Genomic DNA, 16,135 nt, shown 5'->3' with positions numbered 1-16,135 from the left:
TCTTCCTCTTCTTAAGCCACACGAGATACGAATAGTTCATCTAACTTCCTGTTACACCAGAACAGCCACAAAAAAAGAACTAGACACTCACCAAGCTTCACCTTCAAAACAATTTCTCTCACGCCCTCATGTATATATATAAAAAAAAACACGCAAACGCACATATACAAAACACTTCATGTCTTAGACCCCCACAATTTTTCACACACTGAAGTATTCATGTCTTTCACTTACATTTACACTTTTACTTTTCTTTTAGGTCGGTGAGAGACAGTTTTTACAAGTGATAACAAAACCAACGGAACACACAGACACAAAGAGCTACTTTCCCAGGACAAGGAGGGGCTTGTTTTCTTTGGCAAGGCCAAGGGCCAGAGCCTGAAGCCAAGCAGTAACAGAGGAAAGACAGATTGTCCAGAGTCAAGTTAAATTGAAGAAAAGAAAAGAAAATGCACGCACACACACACACACACACACACACCACAGAACAATAGAGGAACACCTAAAAAAAAAGTGTACTTATCCACACTTTTTGACTACTTTGGGTTCTTAAAATATTGATTTTAGAGCTAGACTTAGGCTGACATACAAAAATACAGAAAAAATATAAACACAAACACTTCTGGAAAGTGAAGCCTACATTTCCTTGTGCTAAATGCCACTCTAAGCCTTTGTGGTTCTCTTCCAAGAATGCACTTTTGGCGCTTTTCCACTGCATGGTACAGCACGTTACAGTTTGGTACGCTTCACTTTAGGGTTTTTTCCACTGGATACAGTACCTGGTACTTTTTTTTTTTTTTTTAAGTAGCACCTCATTGAGGTTCCAAGTGAACAGTACTTTTACCAAAATGTGACAAAAATTATGTTGATCACAGATTGGCCGGAGAGAGCTTTCACTACCTGCGTCACTGAACTTGCGACACAAACACAACAGAACCACTAGATTTAAAACACCACAGCCAGCGAAGGATCGAACGCAACGGGGTTAAACGAGCATACCTTTTTCGATTAATCGGATTAAAATCCCTTCTTTATTTTAATTTTACTGACAAAAACACACTATTCAACATTCTGCCCAATGACCTTAAAACAAATTTGCCAACTGAATGCTATGAAAACATACAGTGCTTAATTTATAAGACCACTTGTCATAAGGCGAAACACAAATATTTTAGGAATCTATCAAAAAATGTTTTCTAAAAATGTTATTGTAATTTTTGGACAAATAACAAACTGAAACAACCAAATAGTATTTATTAAAAAAATATATCCAAAAAGCTCACGCATATTGGAGGTCTAACCAATACAGAAAGCTAAAACAAATATTTTGGTAATTACCAATACTGTTCGAGCAGCAGTGGCACAAACCTTACAAAACTGGTTAAAAACCTTACATAAATTTGTTTTAATGAATTTGTTAATCACTGTAGGCTATATAGGGAATATAGTTTAAAGACACACAGATGGGAAATCAAAAATTACCTGTATTACAGTGTATGATGTAGCTGTCCATCTGTGTAAACAATGTGCAAAGTAATTAAACCAAAAAGTACACGATTTATAAAGTTATTGGCTTCTAAAGTAAGGAGTCGACTCTGAATCGCTGAAACGAGTCATTATAGATTTCAAATCTTTTGCCCATCTCTATGTACGTCACTAGGAACACTTTGCATAATAATCTCCGCCTACCGTGTTGGGAGAAACGGAACTCTGACCTGCCCCCCCCCCACACACAGACGCTCTGTTTGGTGTGAGAGCATCATGTCCAGGAGACAGTGTGTTTTTAATTGTAAAGGCAGGTTTGTTTTATTTTCACTGCCAAAGAATGAAGATCAGAAGAACCAATGGCTAAAATTCATTTTTACCACAATACCAGAGCAGTACAAGAAATCCCTTTTGTTGTGTTCACAACATTTCGCTGATGACTGCTTTTCTAATCTCGATGAGTTCAAGGTGGGATTTTCAAAGCGTTTGGCCATAAAAGAGGGTTCATTACCAACTTTATTTAGACCAACGAGCATCTCCGAATCACAACGCGAAGTATGATTATGAAGTTATGTGTTTGTTTTCTCCCGAGCGTCTTATGAGTATGTGTGCTGTCTGCAGCCTTTCTCTGCGCTGAGCTTCATTTACAAATACGTCATTCAAATGAAGTGTAACTCCGTGAACACTCAACGAAGAGAAATGAGAGAGATATCTATAGAAAGCTTGACATGTCTTCTTTAAAACTAAATAAGTGCTGCTAACAGATATTCTGTGATAAAGTAATCCATATGAAAACAATGCGATGTCTGTTTTTCATGTCTCCCTTCATTATATCTAATGTGACCATGCCCCCGCACTGAACGCGCTATTCAGATTCAAACCGAAGCAGCGAGACTGTTCAAGTTTTTTATTTTACTGTTTGCTTCACGATGAGAGGAATAAGACATAATTCACCTCAAATAGATGAACGCATTGTTTACCATGAAGTTGTGTGCAGAACAACCAATCAAACCTGACTATGTCAGTTGACCAATCAGAACACAGTATGCTACCGAAAGGTGGGGTTTAAGGAAACTGAATCTTTTGAACAGCTTCGCGCGAACCGTTTAGGGATCTCTGAGAATTGAGGTAATTTTAAAATGATATTTTGACAAAATGACAATGTTTTTTAACCTTGGATGGATTTAAACCTATTGTACAGGACTTATAAACAGTGGTGGGAAGCTTAGAATTTTCATCTTACTGGCTCCTTAAATCTCTAGATCAAAAATGAAAACAAAGATAATAAAAAAAAAAATGCTCTGCAGGAACAGGCGTCACTTACACAGTCTACTCTTACTGTAATTTCTTTATCCTGTAAAAGAGTCTGATATTTATATTCAGACAAATACACACTGCTGTCCCTTCACAGTTCCTACTCTAATAAATTATTGGCACTGCATGCTGATTTTTAATAATCGATTTTATCATATGCATTATCACATATGGCAGCCACTGAAAGACTGCAAGTACATAATTTTTGAGACAAGACACAGAAGAACTGATATCTTTATATTCACATAAAAACCGTAAAGAAGCAAAAACACAGTGGTTTTTTTGGGTCAGGGTCTGAGAGCAGGTGAAATAGGGCCATGCAAATTCCAATGGTGAATGTGTGTGGTGCAATAGAGAGTCCCGCTGACTAATCTGGACAGCAGATCACTGCCTAGGGGGGAAATCTCTCAGTCGAACTCCCGTCCATACACGCACAAGAATGGGGAAGAGCAGGGTCTGACAGATGGAAACAAGTCTATCATGCTCTGCAGCGTATTTTTAAAAACTTAAAATTGAACACAAACAATAATAATAAACCTAAAATGTAAAAACAAACAATCTACTCCACTTTCCTACAGATTTATATTCTTTTAATTCAGATAGGACGTCATGCTGTGACCTAGCGATCTGTCGTTGGTCACACGGTGTCACATGATGCAAATTCGAGGGCCCGAGTTCACTAAGTTTGAACTTTTCGCAATGGCTTGCGTTTCTGGTCTGACACATTCGCATGCATATGAATGGAAGTCTAACGAAACGAAGGAACGAAAAGTCTAGTGTGACCACGGCTAAAGATAGCTTAGAAGCACAACACAGGCTAAACCTTGATGTAAAATAAAATACACAAAGTTTAAATCAGCAGACACTGTGGAAGCAAATAAATAAGAAACAGTTTAAAAAAAACTTCCAAAATCACCATAGATAAACAGCAAAAGTTAACAGGCTTTTCAAAATCCAAAATATTACCAAAAGGCGCTTTAGAAATTAGTTTCGAAAAGAGATTGTGACAAGTGGGGCGGGGCCAAGAGACGTGGGAACAAGGAGGGAGGCCAGGTGTAGTGATTGGAGATGAGCTGCACCTGCGCCCCACCACCGGTCTCGAGTCCTTTTTACTTCTGCTATTCCTCTGTGCAGGATGAGGGCAAAGAAGGTGCCAGTGGTCACCCCCCTGCAGCAGAGCAGCCTCTTGACCAGACAGACAGAGCAGGAGCAGAGTTGAAACAACCTCCTTCCAAGAAAACAGCATTGGAAGATCTCCTTGGAGGGACTTTCGTTGAACCAGTTGCACAGCACATCAGTCAGATTGAGGCAGAAATGAATAAGTACACAGCTGAAACATCAATTTCCCTCAATAGCTGTCCACACAAGTGGTGGAAAGAGAATGCTAGGCTATACCCACTGCTATCCAGTATAGCAAAAGCATTATCTCTCCACACCAGCCACCTCTGTCCCTAGTGAAAGGGTTTTTTCTTCAGCAGGGGACATTGTGAATGTGCCGAGATCTCAGCTTCGCCCAGAAAATGTGGATATGCTGATATTTCTTAAAAAAAGTAAAAAAAAAAAAAAAGATTCTAAGCTAGGAAAGAGCACTGTCAAAGCCTTAGTTTGTTTATATGAAAATATTTATTTTATTTGTATTTATTTTATTTGGGATTTGTTTTAACATTTCAATTTAGTTTTGTTATTTGACAAAGATATTTCAGTTTCAGAAAGAAATGTGCAGCATTTTGTCTGAGTGAGAATGAAATAATAAAAGGAAACTTTTTCATTTGTCTTTCTTAAATCTCATTTTGTACAAACAACAGTGAGAAAATCGTATCGTGAAACCAGTATCGTGAATCGTATCGCATCGCGAGTTCAGTGAATCGTTACATGCTTAGTTAACACCGTAAACATGACTATTGCAGCAAGCCTAAATAAAACGTGTATTAATTAACTCATTAGCTTACAGAGTCAGGCCCCCGGGCCGTATGTCATTTGGTACCGGGCCGCACAAGAAGGAATAAATAATTTACATTAAAGCTGCAGTTGGTAACTTTTGCCGCTCGCGTCTGGAGGAAGAACTTTGTAGCCAGAGCTACTTCTCTCTGTTTACATCTATGGCGAGTCACGCAGGCACTGTGCTACTCTGCAGCGTTGCCGACCCCAACCAGACTAAAATAGTCTGAATATAAATACTTATTATAGGTGTACCATAGTGATTCAGGATAAGACAAAAACACGGTTTGGAAAATGGATTTATGATATACTCGCTCATTATATATATTTTTTACATTTTAAACACAAAACAACACTGTGGCACAGCCCTGCGCTGACTGGACCAGAAGAGCCATGAGCAGTGGATTTTTGCAAAACAAATAACAGAGGTGGAGGTAGACGTGCGCTGAGCCATAACAATCTTTTTATTTTGGAAAAAGGCCGGATGCTCTGTGTTATTTTCATGGATTTTATATTAGTTTTTGTGGTGCATCTTATTTTTTAGGCATGTTTAAACGTCACCATAGTGACCATAATCAGTGAAAAAAAGTGGGTTATGGGGCAGAGAGGATGTTATTCATGTTATGCGATGTTAAGAGGACACTGCTAATAAAGTTTTATACGAATACACAGTGTATTCATGTTTATTATTATATTTGCAATATACCACAGTTTTTATGCCAGTCGTATCATTTTATTTTGTATTTATCCGTCACACCTTAAAGCCCGGTCCGTGAAAATTTTGACTGACATTAAACCGGTCCTTGGTGCTAAAAAGGTTGGGGACCACTGCGATAAGACGATCATTCGCCATCGTCCTCAGTCATCTCTGTTTATGTGGTAAGTGAACTTTTATGAACTGTAATGTAACCAGTGATGCCGGTAACGCATTACTCTAATCTGAACACTTTTTTCAGTAACGAGTAATCTAACACATTAGTATTTCCAAACCAGTAATCAGATTAAAGTTACTTAACCAAGTCACAGTGCGTTACTATTTTTTTTTTTCATTTTCCTTAATAAAAATATATATTTATTTCTTCTTGCATCTCGGGGAGTGAAGTCACTTTTTCAACTCACGTTTTCAGCATTCATGAAGTTCACGTCATGTGTATGTGCCACGCAGCGACACAAACGTAAACAATGGAGGGAGGCGAGAGATGCGCGTTTTCTAGATGGAGATACAGTCACTATTTTGAGTTTGTGTCAGCTAAAAGACAACATTAGGGTCCGTTGTACACTCTGTGCTGGCGGCGACAATGTGTTATCTAGCTACAAAAACACTACATCGAATTTGAAAAATCGTTTGGATTCGCAGCACTGCATAGTCAAATTTATAGAGCAAGTCACACAAGCTGGATTTCGGCGCAAAACCAGTAAGTGGGGGAGAGTTGAAGAAGTTAGTCGGGCAGTTTGTTGTGGAGGAAATGCCATTAAATACGGTTGACTCGCCTTCATTTCATGCCATAATAAACAAGATCCCTACCACTGTCAATGCTGCGCTGCCTCACAAAACAGCTTTTTTATTCTTACATGGAGGAATATTCAGTGATGGAGAGAAATCTAATATTTTTTATTAAATAATGTATTAATGTTAAGTCAAGAAAGGCTGCCTTTATTTTTTGTAAAAACATGTATTTTTTTCAGGAAATAGTTTTTAAGTTCAACTTTGTCAGGAGATAGATTGTGGATGTTACTGTTAAAAATACACTTGCAATAAAGTGAGTGTTGGCAAAACTGGTTGTCATTTTTATGTTGTCGGCAGCTGCTGATTGTAACTAATAAAGTAACTTGTAAAGTAATTAGTTACTTTTAAAATCAAGTAATCTGTAAAGTAACTAAGTTACTTTTTAAATCAAGTAATCTGTAAAGTAACTAAGTTACTTTTTCAAAGTAACTGTGGCAACACTGAATGTAACAGGTATCCGTTAGCAAGCGTTATTTGTTTTCCGTGCCTTTCTGAATATGGATTCACACATTGGGCCCACCACCTAACCCCCTCAGCACAGGCATATTTTGCTCAGTACCATAACACATCAGGGAAATCCAGGGAGAAAAATAATCTGCTTTGAGATGCATCTCTCAAATTGCACCTGACTGAGTTTAAACATAACATCAGTCATTTTCCATACAGCACCTTTAAAGAAAATGCAAATGAACTCCACCGAACATAAAACAATAAAAACAGGTTACCCGTAAAAGACCTGATAAGAAACCTTTATAGGCCTACGTTCAGACACACATATGCAAATAAAATGCTATATCGTTATAAGGCCAAGCTCGAAGAGGAAATTAACTAGCCAACTAGGTCATCGCTCTGACCTTCGACCCCGAAACTATACCAAGATTAAACGTTTAGTTTCTCTAAATTAGACTTCTGCTATGACTTTGCGTTTACCCAGGGAGTTGTGCAAGCTCTTTTATGATTAACAACACAAAAACAAAAATCATGTAGAGTGAGAGACAGATTATAGGTTGGCAGCAGCTGCTGACTGCATTAGGGAGAGAAACAGTTCTGTCTGCTTTTATCTGTCCAGGGCTTGTAAAATTTCTAAATCCCTGGTAACCCTTCAGGCAGGTACTCTTGAGACTTTGGTAGCCCGAAAAAATATTTAACTAGCCGAAAAAAAAAGAAAAAGTAAAAAAATCTGAAAATAGAAAATCAAATCGGAGTTTAAATGTCAATCAAAAATGTGTTAAATAATACATAGATATCAACAGATATGATGGAAGGAATTTCATTTAAATATTTACAGGCTCTCTGAAGAATTAAAAAAAAGTCAATTTATGACCCATTTTAAGAAATGCACAAGTAAAATGAACACCATATGTGGTGGTGGTGTTGAACAATGTCTATGGTAACACAGTACTGAGTCATAAAATTACATGTTTAACAGTTCTGATACAGTTTTTTCACAAAAACAAAAACCTTACACAACAGCATTTCAGCCTTTAGACTATTTTCATGAAAAGGGATAAATCAAGCACATAAATTGTGTCAATTAAAAAGAATAAATATTAGGGGCTTAACTGGTTAGATTTTTAGAAAGGCACAATAACTTCTCTCTCATTTACAAATCTGTGTGTTTGCTGCATAAAAACATGAGTTGATATTTGTATTTATCTGATTTCGGGAGAGCTGTATTTAAGAGTGCTGTTACATTTTGGTAGCCTGAATGGAAACCACAATATCCCCGGTACGTCAGGCTAGTGATTTTGCGAGCCCTGCTGTCCTCTGTAAATCTCTCTCTCATATGTTGATATTAGTGAGAGTAATCCCTTGTTTTTGTCTTAACTATGGAGAGAGAACCAGACGGCAGAGATCATGCAAGCATGCATGAGATCAGAAGATGAGCCACAGGGATGAATTATAGGGAGATGATTGGTCAGGGTCGGACAGAACCCGCAGCCTGGGCATTAATAATGCACTCTGTTCCCTGTGCGCACTGATAGTTTCCCCTACTGCAGTGCTTCACACCAGCTCAACAAAAAGGTGGTCCATAGTGCTGAGCGATATGATATTATCATATATCGACGATAATACCCAATGTAAATGGCAGTTAACAAATGATTATTGATAATACTGGGGGAAAAACTACAAATAAAAAAATAACATGAATGCTGACGACAAACTGTGCCTGTATATGCGACTATGCTGTGGTAAGACATGCATTTCTTGTCCAACGTTATCAATCATTTTTGTAATTTTGTCAAATTTGTTAAAATAGCAAGTTAAATGTTTTGGCTATTTTGTTCTGCAAAAAAAAACCAACAATTTAAACAGCATTCTTCATAAATTCAAAATAGGCAGTGAATTCTCCAATTTTAAAAATGTTAAAAATTTTGATCTGCGGTTTAGTAAAAGTTACATAGTAATGGGGAAAATGTTTTTCACTGCACTTGTTTCTGTATATGTACTGATTTAAGTTCTCTCAGAAGCTCTGTTAAATAACCCACTGGATTTGCTGTTCTATAATAATAAAATAAGAAATAAAACATAATATTTTTATCTAATTCTGTTTATGAACAAATAAAACAGTGGTTTTATTTCATCCTTCTGACTAGTAACCTTTTGGAAAGGATATCAGGACATGATAGCAAACAAATTAGTTTTTAATCCCTGATTTGTGACATATATGACCTCTAACAAATACATTAGAGCTTGACAGTAGGTCAAAACATTTTTAATTAAACAATTAAACCTGTTGATAACTCATTTGATAAAAAAAAAACAAGGAGATGACATGCCTTCAACGTGCATTCAACATGCCATTTATCATTATTACGCACCATAAGAATGCATTTCTCCATACACAAAATTAAATTAATTTCAAACACAAATTTGATAAAAACAATGTGAACCAGCGTGCATAGAGGATATAATGAAACTTGAAAACACACATGCAGATAATCACGTGGTAATGTGAATGTGCAAAACACAGCTGTCAATCTCAACGGCTTATCTATCTAAGAATTCCTAGGAATCATCCCAAACGGATTAATCTTTTTGGGAAAAACCATCATGTCGTTTGTCCGTAATATAATGGAGTCTTTTATCTAGAAGAATGCAGTGTTAATTTTCTTGGCATTCTCTGTGAGACAGCTGACGGCAGATCTGCAGAGTCACAACGGCGAGCTATAAGCACAGTAGGCGTATGGAAAATATGGTCATCTGCATCGCTCGTCAGATGGCCGAATACACAACTCAGTGTCAGTTCACTTAGCAAATGCAATTACACAACACCCCTGAAGGGCACAAGAGGCCAGGGGCAAAACTATGTCTGATATTTCATTTTCTTCTGGGAAAAAAATTTAGGCCATTAAAATGTGTCTTTCATTTGTGGTAAAAATCCAGCTCTGTAAGGCCCGAGTTCCAAAATGCCCACATGTGCATTAATTTGCCACCTACACCAGACTGTCCGGCCCCACTATTACAAGACCCTTTATACTGTACCAGACAATGGATGACTCGAAACAAAAGCCCTCACTGTTTCTTGTTTTGTTCTTTCAAGACAAAAATATTTAAAAAAACAAAGTTCTCACGGAAAAAATAAGTTAAAAAAAATCTGTTTCACATGCCATGCAAACATGACTGTAAACAGGCCGATATCATATTTTCTGATTACATCTGTTGTGATTATGCCCTTAATAACTTATCAAACAAGAAAAGGGTATTCAAGAGGGCGTTAAAAACACTACAACCTCAGGCAAATTGACATTAAAATTAGGACAGAGGAGCAAATCAATTAATTCCTTTCCCCTCCCTCTTAAATGACAAAACGATCCCATGGGATTACGACTATACTGCACTGTATATCTCTTTCATTTATGTGGGACTAATTAACAACGAGCATTAGTTCCAGCAAAGAAGCAATTTACTGAAAACACATCTTAAACAAGGTAATTTGTTAGGTTATCGATGCACATAGCACAGTATACTGTCACTAGGATGCTTGTAAAACAAATTATATGAAACGGTTCTTGATATATTCAAGCAGTTCACTGTGTGGTAAAAGTTATAATCTTATGATGTCAAGGAAGACAATATATCATTCATATCAGATCTGTCTTGATCTTGTAGGGTCTTTGCATAATATTGACAAGAAAAACAACCCCTCACTGATCTACATTTCAGAGTTAGGGGCTGCACAATTAATAACATTTCTAATCGTGATTAAGATAAATGGATGCCGCAATTACGTAAACATTCAAAGCGGCAATTAATCGTTCAAAGTCCACTCATGTTATTCTATGTGCTTAAGATGTTTTTTTTCTACAAAGAAACTGACTTTTCAGAAGCAACTACTCCTGTCTTCAGTGTCACATGATCCTTCAAAAATCATTCTAAAATGCTGCTCGAAACATTTCAAATTATTTTAAGCTATATGTTGAAAACAGTTCTTTAATATTTACGTGGAATCAGTGATGCATTTCTTTTCAGGATCTATGATAAATAGAAAATAGAAAAGAACAGCATTAAGCCGGTGTAAAATTGACCTTTTTTTGTAACCATATAAAAATATTTACTGTCACTTTTCAACACCTAACACATCCTTGCTAAATAAGAGTATTACATTTCTGGCCTAATTAGTAATTTTTAATTCTAGTTTAATTTAAGTATTTTTAATTATAATTACTTAATTTGACAGCTACAAACATTGTTTTAATTTGTTACTATTTATACTAATACTACAGCTTTTTCAATTCTTTAGCATGTTAGTAGCTGAACTGGCATCAATAATCATGAAATTTCACTGCCACTGTTATTGAAAATATAATTATGTATTTTGTAAAAGGTTTTTTACTATTATTTAACATATGATTTCACTTTTAATTTCAGATTAAAATAGCATGCTTCAATATCTAGGCTGCATGCATCTACATTTTAGAAGCATTCATTGAAAGGTGAAGGCCCAAGTGTTTAACTCCAATGCAACAATCCCATGCACCTGTCTTCCACCAAACCCACTACTGTTTAGAAGAGACACCACTGCGGTCATGACACTCAGAGCAGCTTGTTCATCAGTAAGCAGGAAGAGTTCACACTCCTCTCGGAGCTCAGATCGGGGAGTGTGAGCTCTTCTCTGCTCACTGATGAACAAGCTCTCTCACCAAATGCTGAAAGGCTGGCTGGGACACTACAGCCATTAACATCATTTATGACTCATGCACATGTTTGCATAGGACAAGCAATAAACCTCAATGAGCCTTTCAAGTGACAGATTTTATTAGATGAACAAGATAAAGGAAAATAAAAGATGTGGACTGGATTGAAACCAAACCATGTTTTTAGATTAAAAGATTTAGCATAACCCGCTCCAAGGTTTTACTAATACTTCACACTTCTTTTCCACTACAGGAAATGAAAGAGAAAGCAAATGAATTGGTCTAATTTGTGGTTTCAAACAAAAATAAGAGTTGTTGATGAACAACTTTGGGGGTTTTAAACTCAGCCTAACAGCATCCTGTTACTTATACCGCAGATCTTAATATTATGACTGATGTTTCCACCAAACTGCAGTTTTGTAACGGTCTCTCCCTTCAGTCCAGCTTTCCCAAAGCCAGATTCTCCAGTTTTATTGAATGGTTAAACGCAATGTTGTCTCATGTTAGCTCAGAAAACTCCATGAAAAGTCACATAGTGACCTGTGCATTAAGACTTTAGTCTTACATGGCCTGCTCAACTCATGTACCTTACCAATGATGCCCGAAAACGCTGTCTAGGTAGATAGCTCACTAGAGTTTTTAACATAGCCACTGACTGCACTCATCTTCGCTTAAATGCAGGTCAACATAACATGACTTGACTACCAACTGATCATATCCTGCGAAGAAAAGTACATCTGAAAGGACAACCGATGAGCGTTAAAAGTGAAAGCTGGCTCTCTCGGTCATACACTAGACGTTGGGTATTTGAGGTTAGTCAAACAGATTTCGGCCCTTCTTACCTTTTTAAGAGCAGCTGCGCTTTTCCTCGTCAGTTAGCCTGCTCGCGCTAGCGCTGAAAACCCGATGGCTCTTCTCTCCAAAAGAGGACTCGAGCTTCACAAAAACAAAAGTTCACATCCGTTGACCACTAACATTCGTTCTTATGGCTGATCTTCTCGGTCTTTTTTCGCAAAACACCTAAAAACTCGACGAATGACAACGTGCCCACCTCCCTGTCCATCAGATTGGAGCAGCGCTGGCTAACGGCTTTGACAATCCGCTCTTCTGATTGGAGAGTCGCGGTGTCAAGATTGCGGAGCTAAGCCCCGCCCTGAGCTCGCAGCTATGAACGCACTGTATTCATACGCTTAACAAACGGACCATTCTAGTGGCTGATTGAGCTATCAATCAACACACAATGCTACTGGATTGGCTGAAAGCACATGATTTCGCGATATTTCCTTCGGTTTGTCAAAATACACACTCGTACACTGCATAAGTAAAAAGCAGTACTTTTATTAGATCAGACCTCTTAATTGTTCGTTGTTTATGAGGATTATTTTTTCGTTGCGAGGACGATAGATAGATGAGGCAATTAAATGGCTACTTACATAACACTAAAAGTGATTAATACTCATACTGACACAAGTTATGATTTCTCTAAACTTTTAAATATCTGATAAATAAATAAATCTGATGCTTTTTAAATTCAGACTACAATTTTGTATTTATTTTTATATTTCATGCTTAATAATAATAATAAATGATGCAAATAGGTTAATGCATCAAGTATCAAATACATGCACATGTACATGTTCATGTTTGTCTCTGAACGCTTTAAATGTTAGACTTTTCTTCGTCTGCTATTTATAAGAATATTGAAGTATATGAAGTTGAACTGATGTTTTATTACATATTAGATATGCATATTACGTATATATAATATAATATATAGATATTAGGTATGAGCTATGAAATCGTATCTTTAAATCTTATGACAACGGTTCAAATATAGTAAAATTAACTTAAGCATGCAAATAAACATATTTTTATTTAAACATATTTTTTTTAATTTAATTTATTTATTTATTTATTTTCCCGTGTTGAATTTACAATAAACCATTCTTATATGTACATATATTATTATAATAAATATTTCCAAATATTGGTGCGTTGTTGTGAGACTTTTCATTGGTGCTTCCGGCTTAACTCCTGCACTTCCGGGTTAATGTTGTTTGCTGATAAGAGTCGACTAGAGGTCATGTAATAAAGTGTGTCTCTTGCCTTATTGACTCGTAATCCGCGTAATCCCATGGCTACTGCAAAAACACTATTGTTTGTATAATCGTGCTGTGCTTCTTGGATCAGTCATGTCGCAGTCTTCGTCTGGATTCACTCCGGCTGCTCAAGAATCACATGGGTCGAGTAAGGTAGGCAGTAAATACACCTGACAGTGTTTATAAAGCACATATTCTGTCTCTTACTGCTCTGTGTCATGCAGAAGTATTTCAGAAGCAAAGTGTGTGTGCGGTTTCTATTTACAGGATAAATGTATCACTGATAGGGAGCTTTCAGAAAGTTTTCCTCACGCATAGATTTGTCTCCACAGGGCGCTTTTAATGCCTCTTATATTCCCAATGAAGAAGAGAGGCGTGTCTTCAGAGAGTGCAATTCAGAAAGCCTCTGGTACAGATGTGAGTAGTGATCTACTTCAGTGATGAAACCTGTCATGATTTATTGACACTTGACTGTCATTCTGGCCAACATCTTTTTTTGCTTTCCCTTCGTTTTATTTTAGTTTTCTGTTTTATATTAGTTTCTAATTCCTCCTCAAAATTTCTTTGCAAGGTTTCATCTCAAGATGCTTCTGATGAGAAAGAACTTGTATATGAGAGTTTTTGAATGTTTGCTCTCTCGTTATTTGCAGCCTTGCCATTTTCTGCCATTGCAGTTGCAGCGACTCAGGTAATGGTATCAAGAGGTACGTTCACATCCTCTTTTTCAGGTTGTCACAGAAATTCTAGATTTACCTGGGTATTAAAAAAAATGGGAAAAGTCATTAAAAACTATAAAATCTCAAGTAATGAAACTTTTTATTGTAGACTGATATAATTAGTTTTCCCCCTATATATTTAGAGCTCTGGAAAGTAAAAGATTTTAGAAAGCATTACAATTACAAATGACTACAACATTTTTAGAGAAGTCATGAAGAAGAGAGATACATTTGTTGTTTCAAACCCATACGACTTTCATTCATCTCTGAATCACAAAGGAAGATATCGTTAATGAAACCTGAGAGATTTCAATTCCTCCATTAAAAGCCATTCCACCAAAATTTGAGTGATTCAGAATTTCCATAAAGAGGTTGTCAAAGAAATCGATATGAATAGACCGGTTTAATCCAAGTATCCCAAGTAGACACAATCCTTTTGTATGATGAACCATTTATTTTAGCCTTTTTTTTCACATAGAAACATCTAACAGTGCACATATATAGAGCATGTCAAATATTGTAAACCGAAACCCAACTCTACATGCTCTTCATTTGCATTCTGAGTATGAGAAAGTTTCATGGGTTTGGATTTTGGCAGTAAAACAATTGAAACAAAAGGGTAAAGTCTTATATTTGATACTGTTTATCCAATAGGAATACCTTACTCCAATCGCCCAGATTTGGCTCTCTTTCCTAAGTTGGCATGTAAGTATCAAGAAACAACAGACAGCCACCAAATTTAATAAAACACATACGATAAGGGATATTCAAAGGCTACATTTTCCTAAGTACCTTTGAATATTTGTGATTTTTATGCAGTTGCCGGCATGTTTGGATACATTACTGGGAAAATGTCTTACATGAGGGTCTGTGAAGAAAAGTTTAGGAAACTGGAGAACTCCCCGCTGGGAGAGGCACTACGACAGAGACGTCTGCATCACATGCCTTCAGAGTAAGAACAAGTGCACACAGAATTATTTCAAATATATTTGAATTTCTATAGTTTGTTTTTATAGTTAGAAATATAAAATTGCTTATAGCTACCTGTGTTTTATTCATTTGTTTCATTTTATATTTAATATAAAACATTAGACATAGCAATAATATATTTGAAGTAATTCAGTTTGACAGGTATTTTACACATGGTGAATTAATTTTTTTAAGGCTAAACCAGTCAGACTTTGAAGGTCCAAACCCATCAGAATCTCAACAGTCTGTTTCGGAGTCAGAAGTCAGTTCTTTGCCTGAGAGCGACAGCAGTTACACCAGTGACTACACCTACAGCAGACCCTCCCAATCATACGACCCCACTCCTTTCAGTTCTGGATTCAGTGATTCTGGTCCTGTTAACATCAGGGATGATATTTCTCCTCAAGGTACTGCCCCTCTTGCACAAAACAACATGTATATTTGTATAGACACATAAATTTGATTACATTTGGGTGAAGACATCTGTCACTGAATGAAGATTTGTCATCTGACTGGTAGATGTTAAACCACTAGTTTGCATTTGTCCCAAAGCTCCACTCTATCCAGATGAGGATGTGCCCAAAAAGAAGCCAGTGTTGTATGAGGAACTGCGTAGCAAGAATAGAGAGAACTATGAGGTCACTCTCACACAGAAAGCTGAAACCCAGATGAAACCACAAACAGTGGCACCAGTACCTAGGAAGGAGGTGAGCTTCACTGACTGATTTCCCTAAACTTTTCATTGGTCTATACAAGTAATGATTGTGAGAAAGAGTGTTGAAGCTTGACTTTAATTTTTATGTTTGTATGAGTATTGGTATAGTTAATAAATATTTTAAAATTTCAGTGTCCTTGTATGTTTTCATCTGTTAACCAGTTTAACTTTCTTTCCCCCCTCCAGTTAAAAAGAACAAATATGGAGATGCTTGGGATGAGTAATCAACTGTTTGAGGCGCTCAAGATCTCAAC

At 36.8% G+C, this 16,135-nt stretch overlaps 1 protein-coding gene across 1 annotated transcript; it reads left to right on the top strand.

Moving 5' to 3' along the window:
• The first annotated feature begins 13,412 nt into the window (after window positions 1-13,412).
• On the top strand, window positions 13,413-15,891 carry LOC113037937 (OCIA domain-containing protein 1-like). The gene is made up of 7 exons (XM_026195251.1): window positions 13,413-13,634; window positions 13,814-13,898; window positions 14,132-14,311; window positions 14,852-14,902; window positions 14,987-15,149; window positions 15,362-15,573; window positions 15,719-15,891. The coding sequence occupies exons 1-7, from the start codon at window positions 13,575-13,577 to the stop codon at window positions 15,889-15,891; spliced, it is 924 nt and encodes a 307-aa protein (XP_026051036.1). The 5' UTR covers window positions 13,413-13,574.
• The last annotated feature ends 244 nt before the right edge of the window (window positions 15,892-16,135 follow it).

The sequence above is a fragment of the Carassius auratus genome, chromosome 20, assembly GCF_003368295.1.
Source record: "Carassius auratus strain Wakin chromosome 20, ASM336829v1, whole genome shotgun sequence".
Lineage (NCBI taxonomy): Eukaryota > Metazoa > Chordata > Actinopteri > Cypriniformes > Cyprinidae > Carassius > Carassius auratus.
This window is presented reverse-complemented; position numbering and strand designations above follow the sequence as displayed.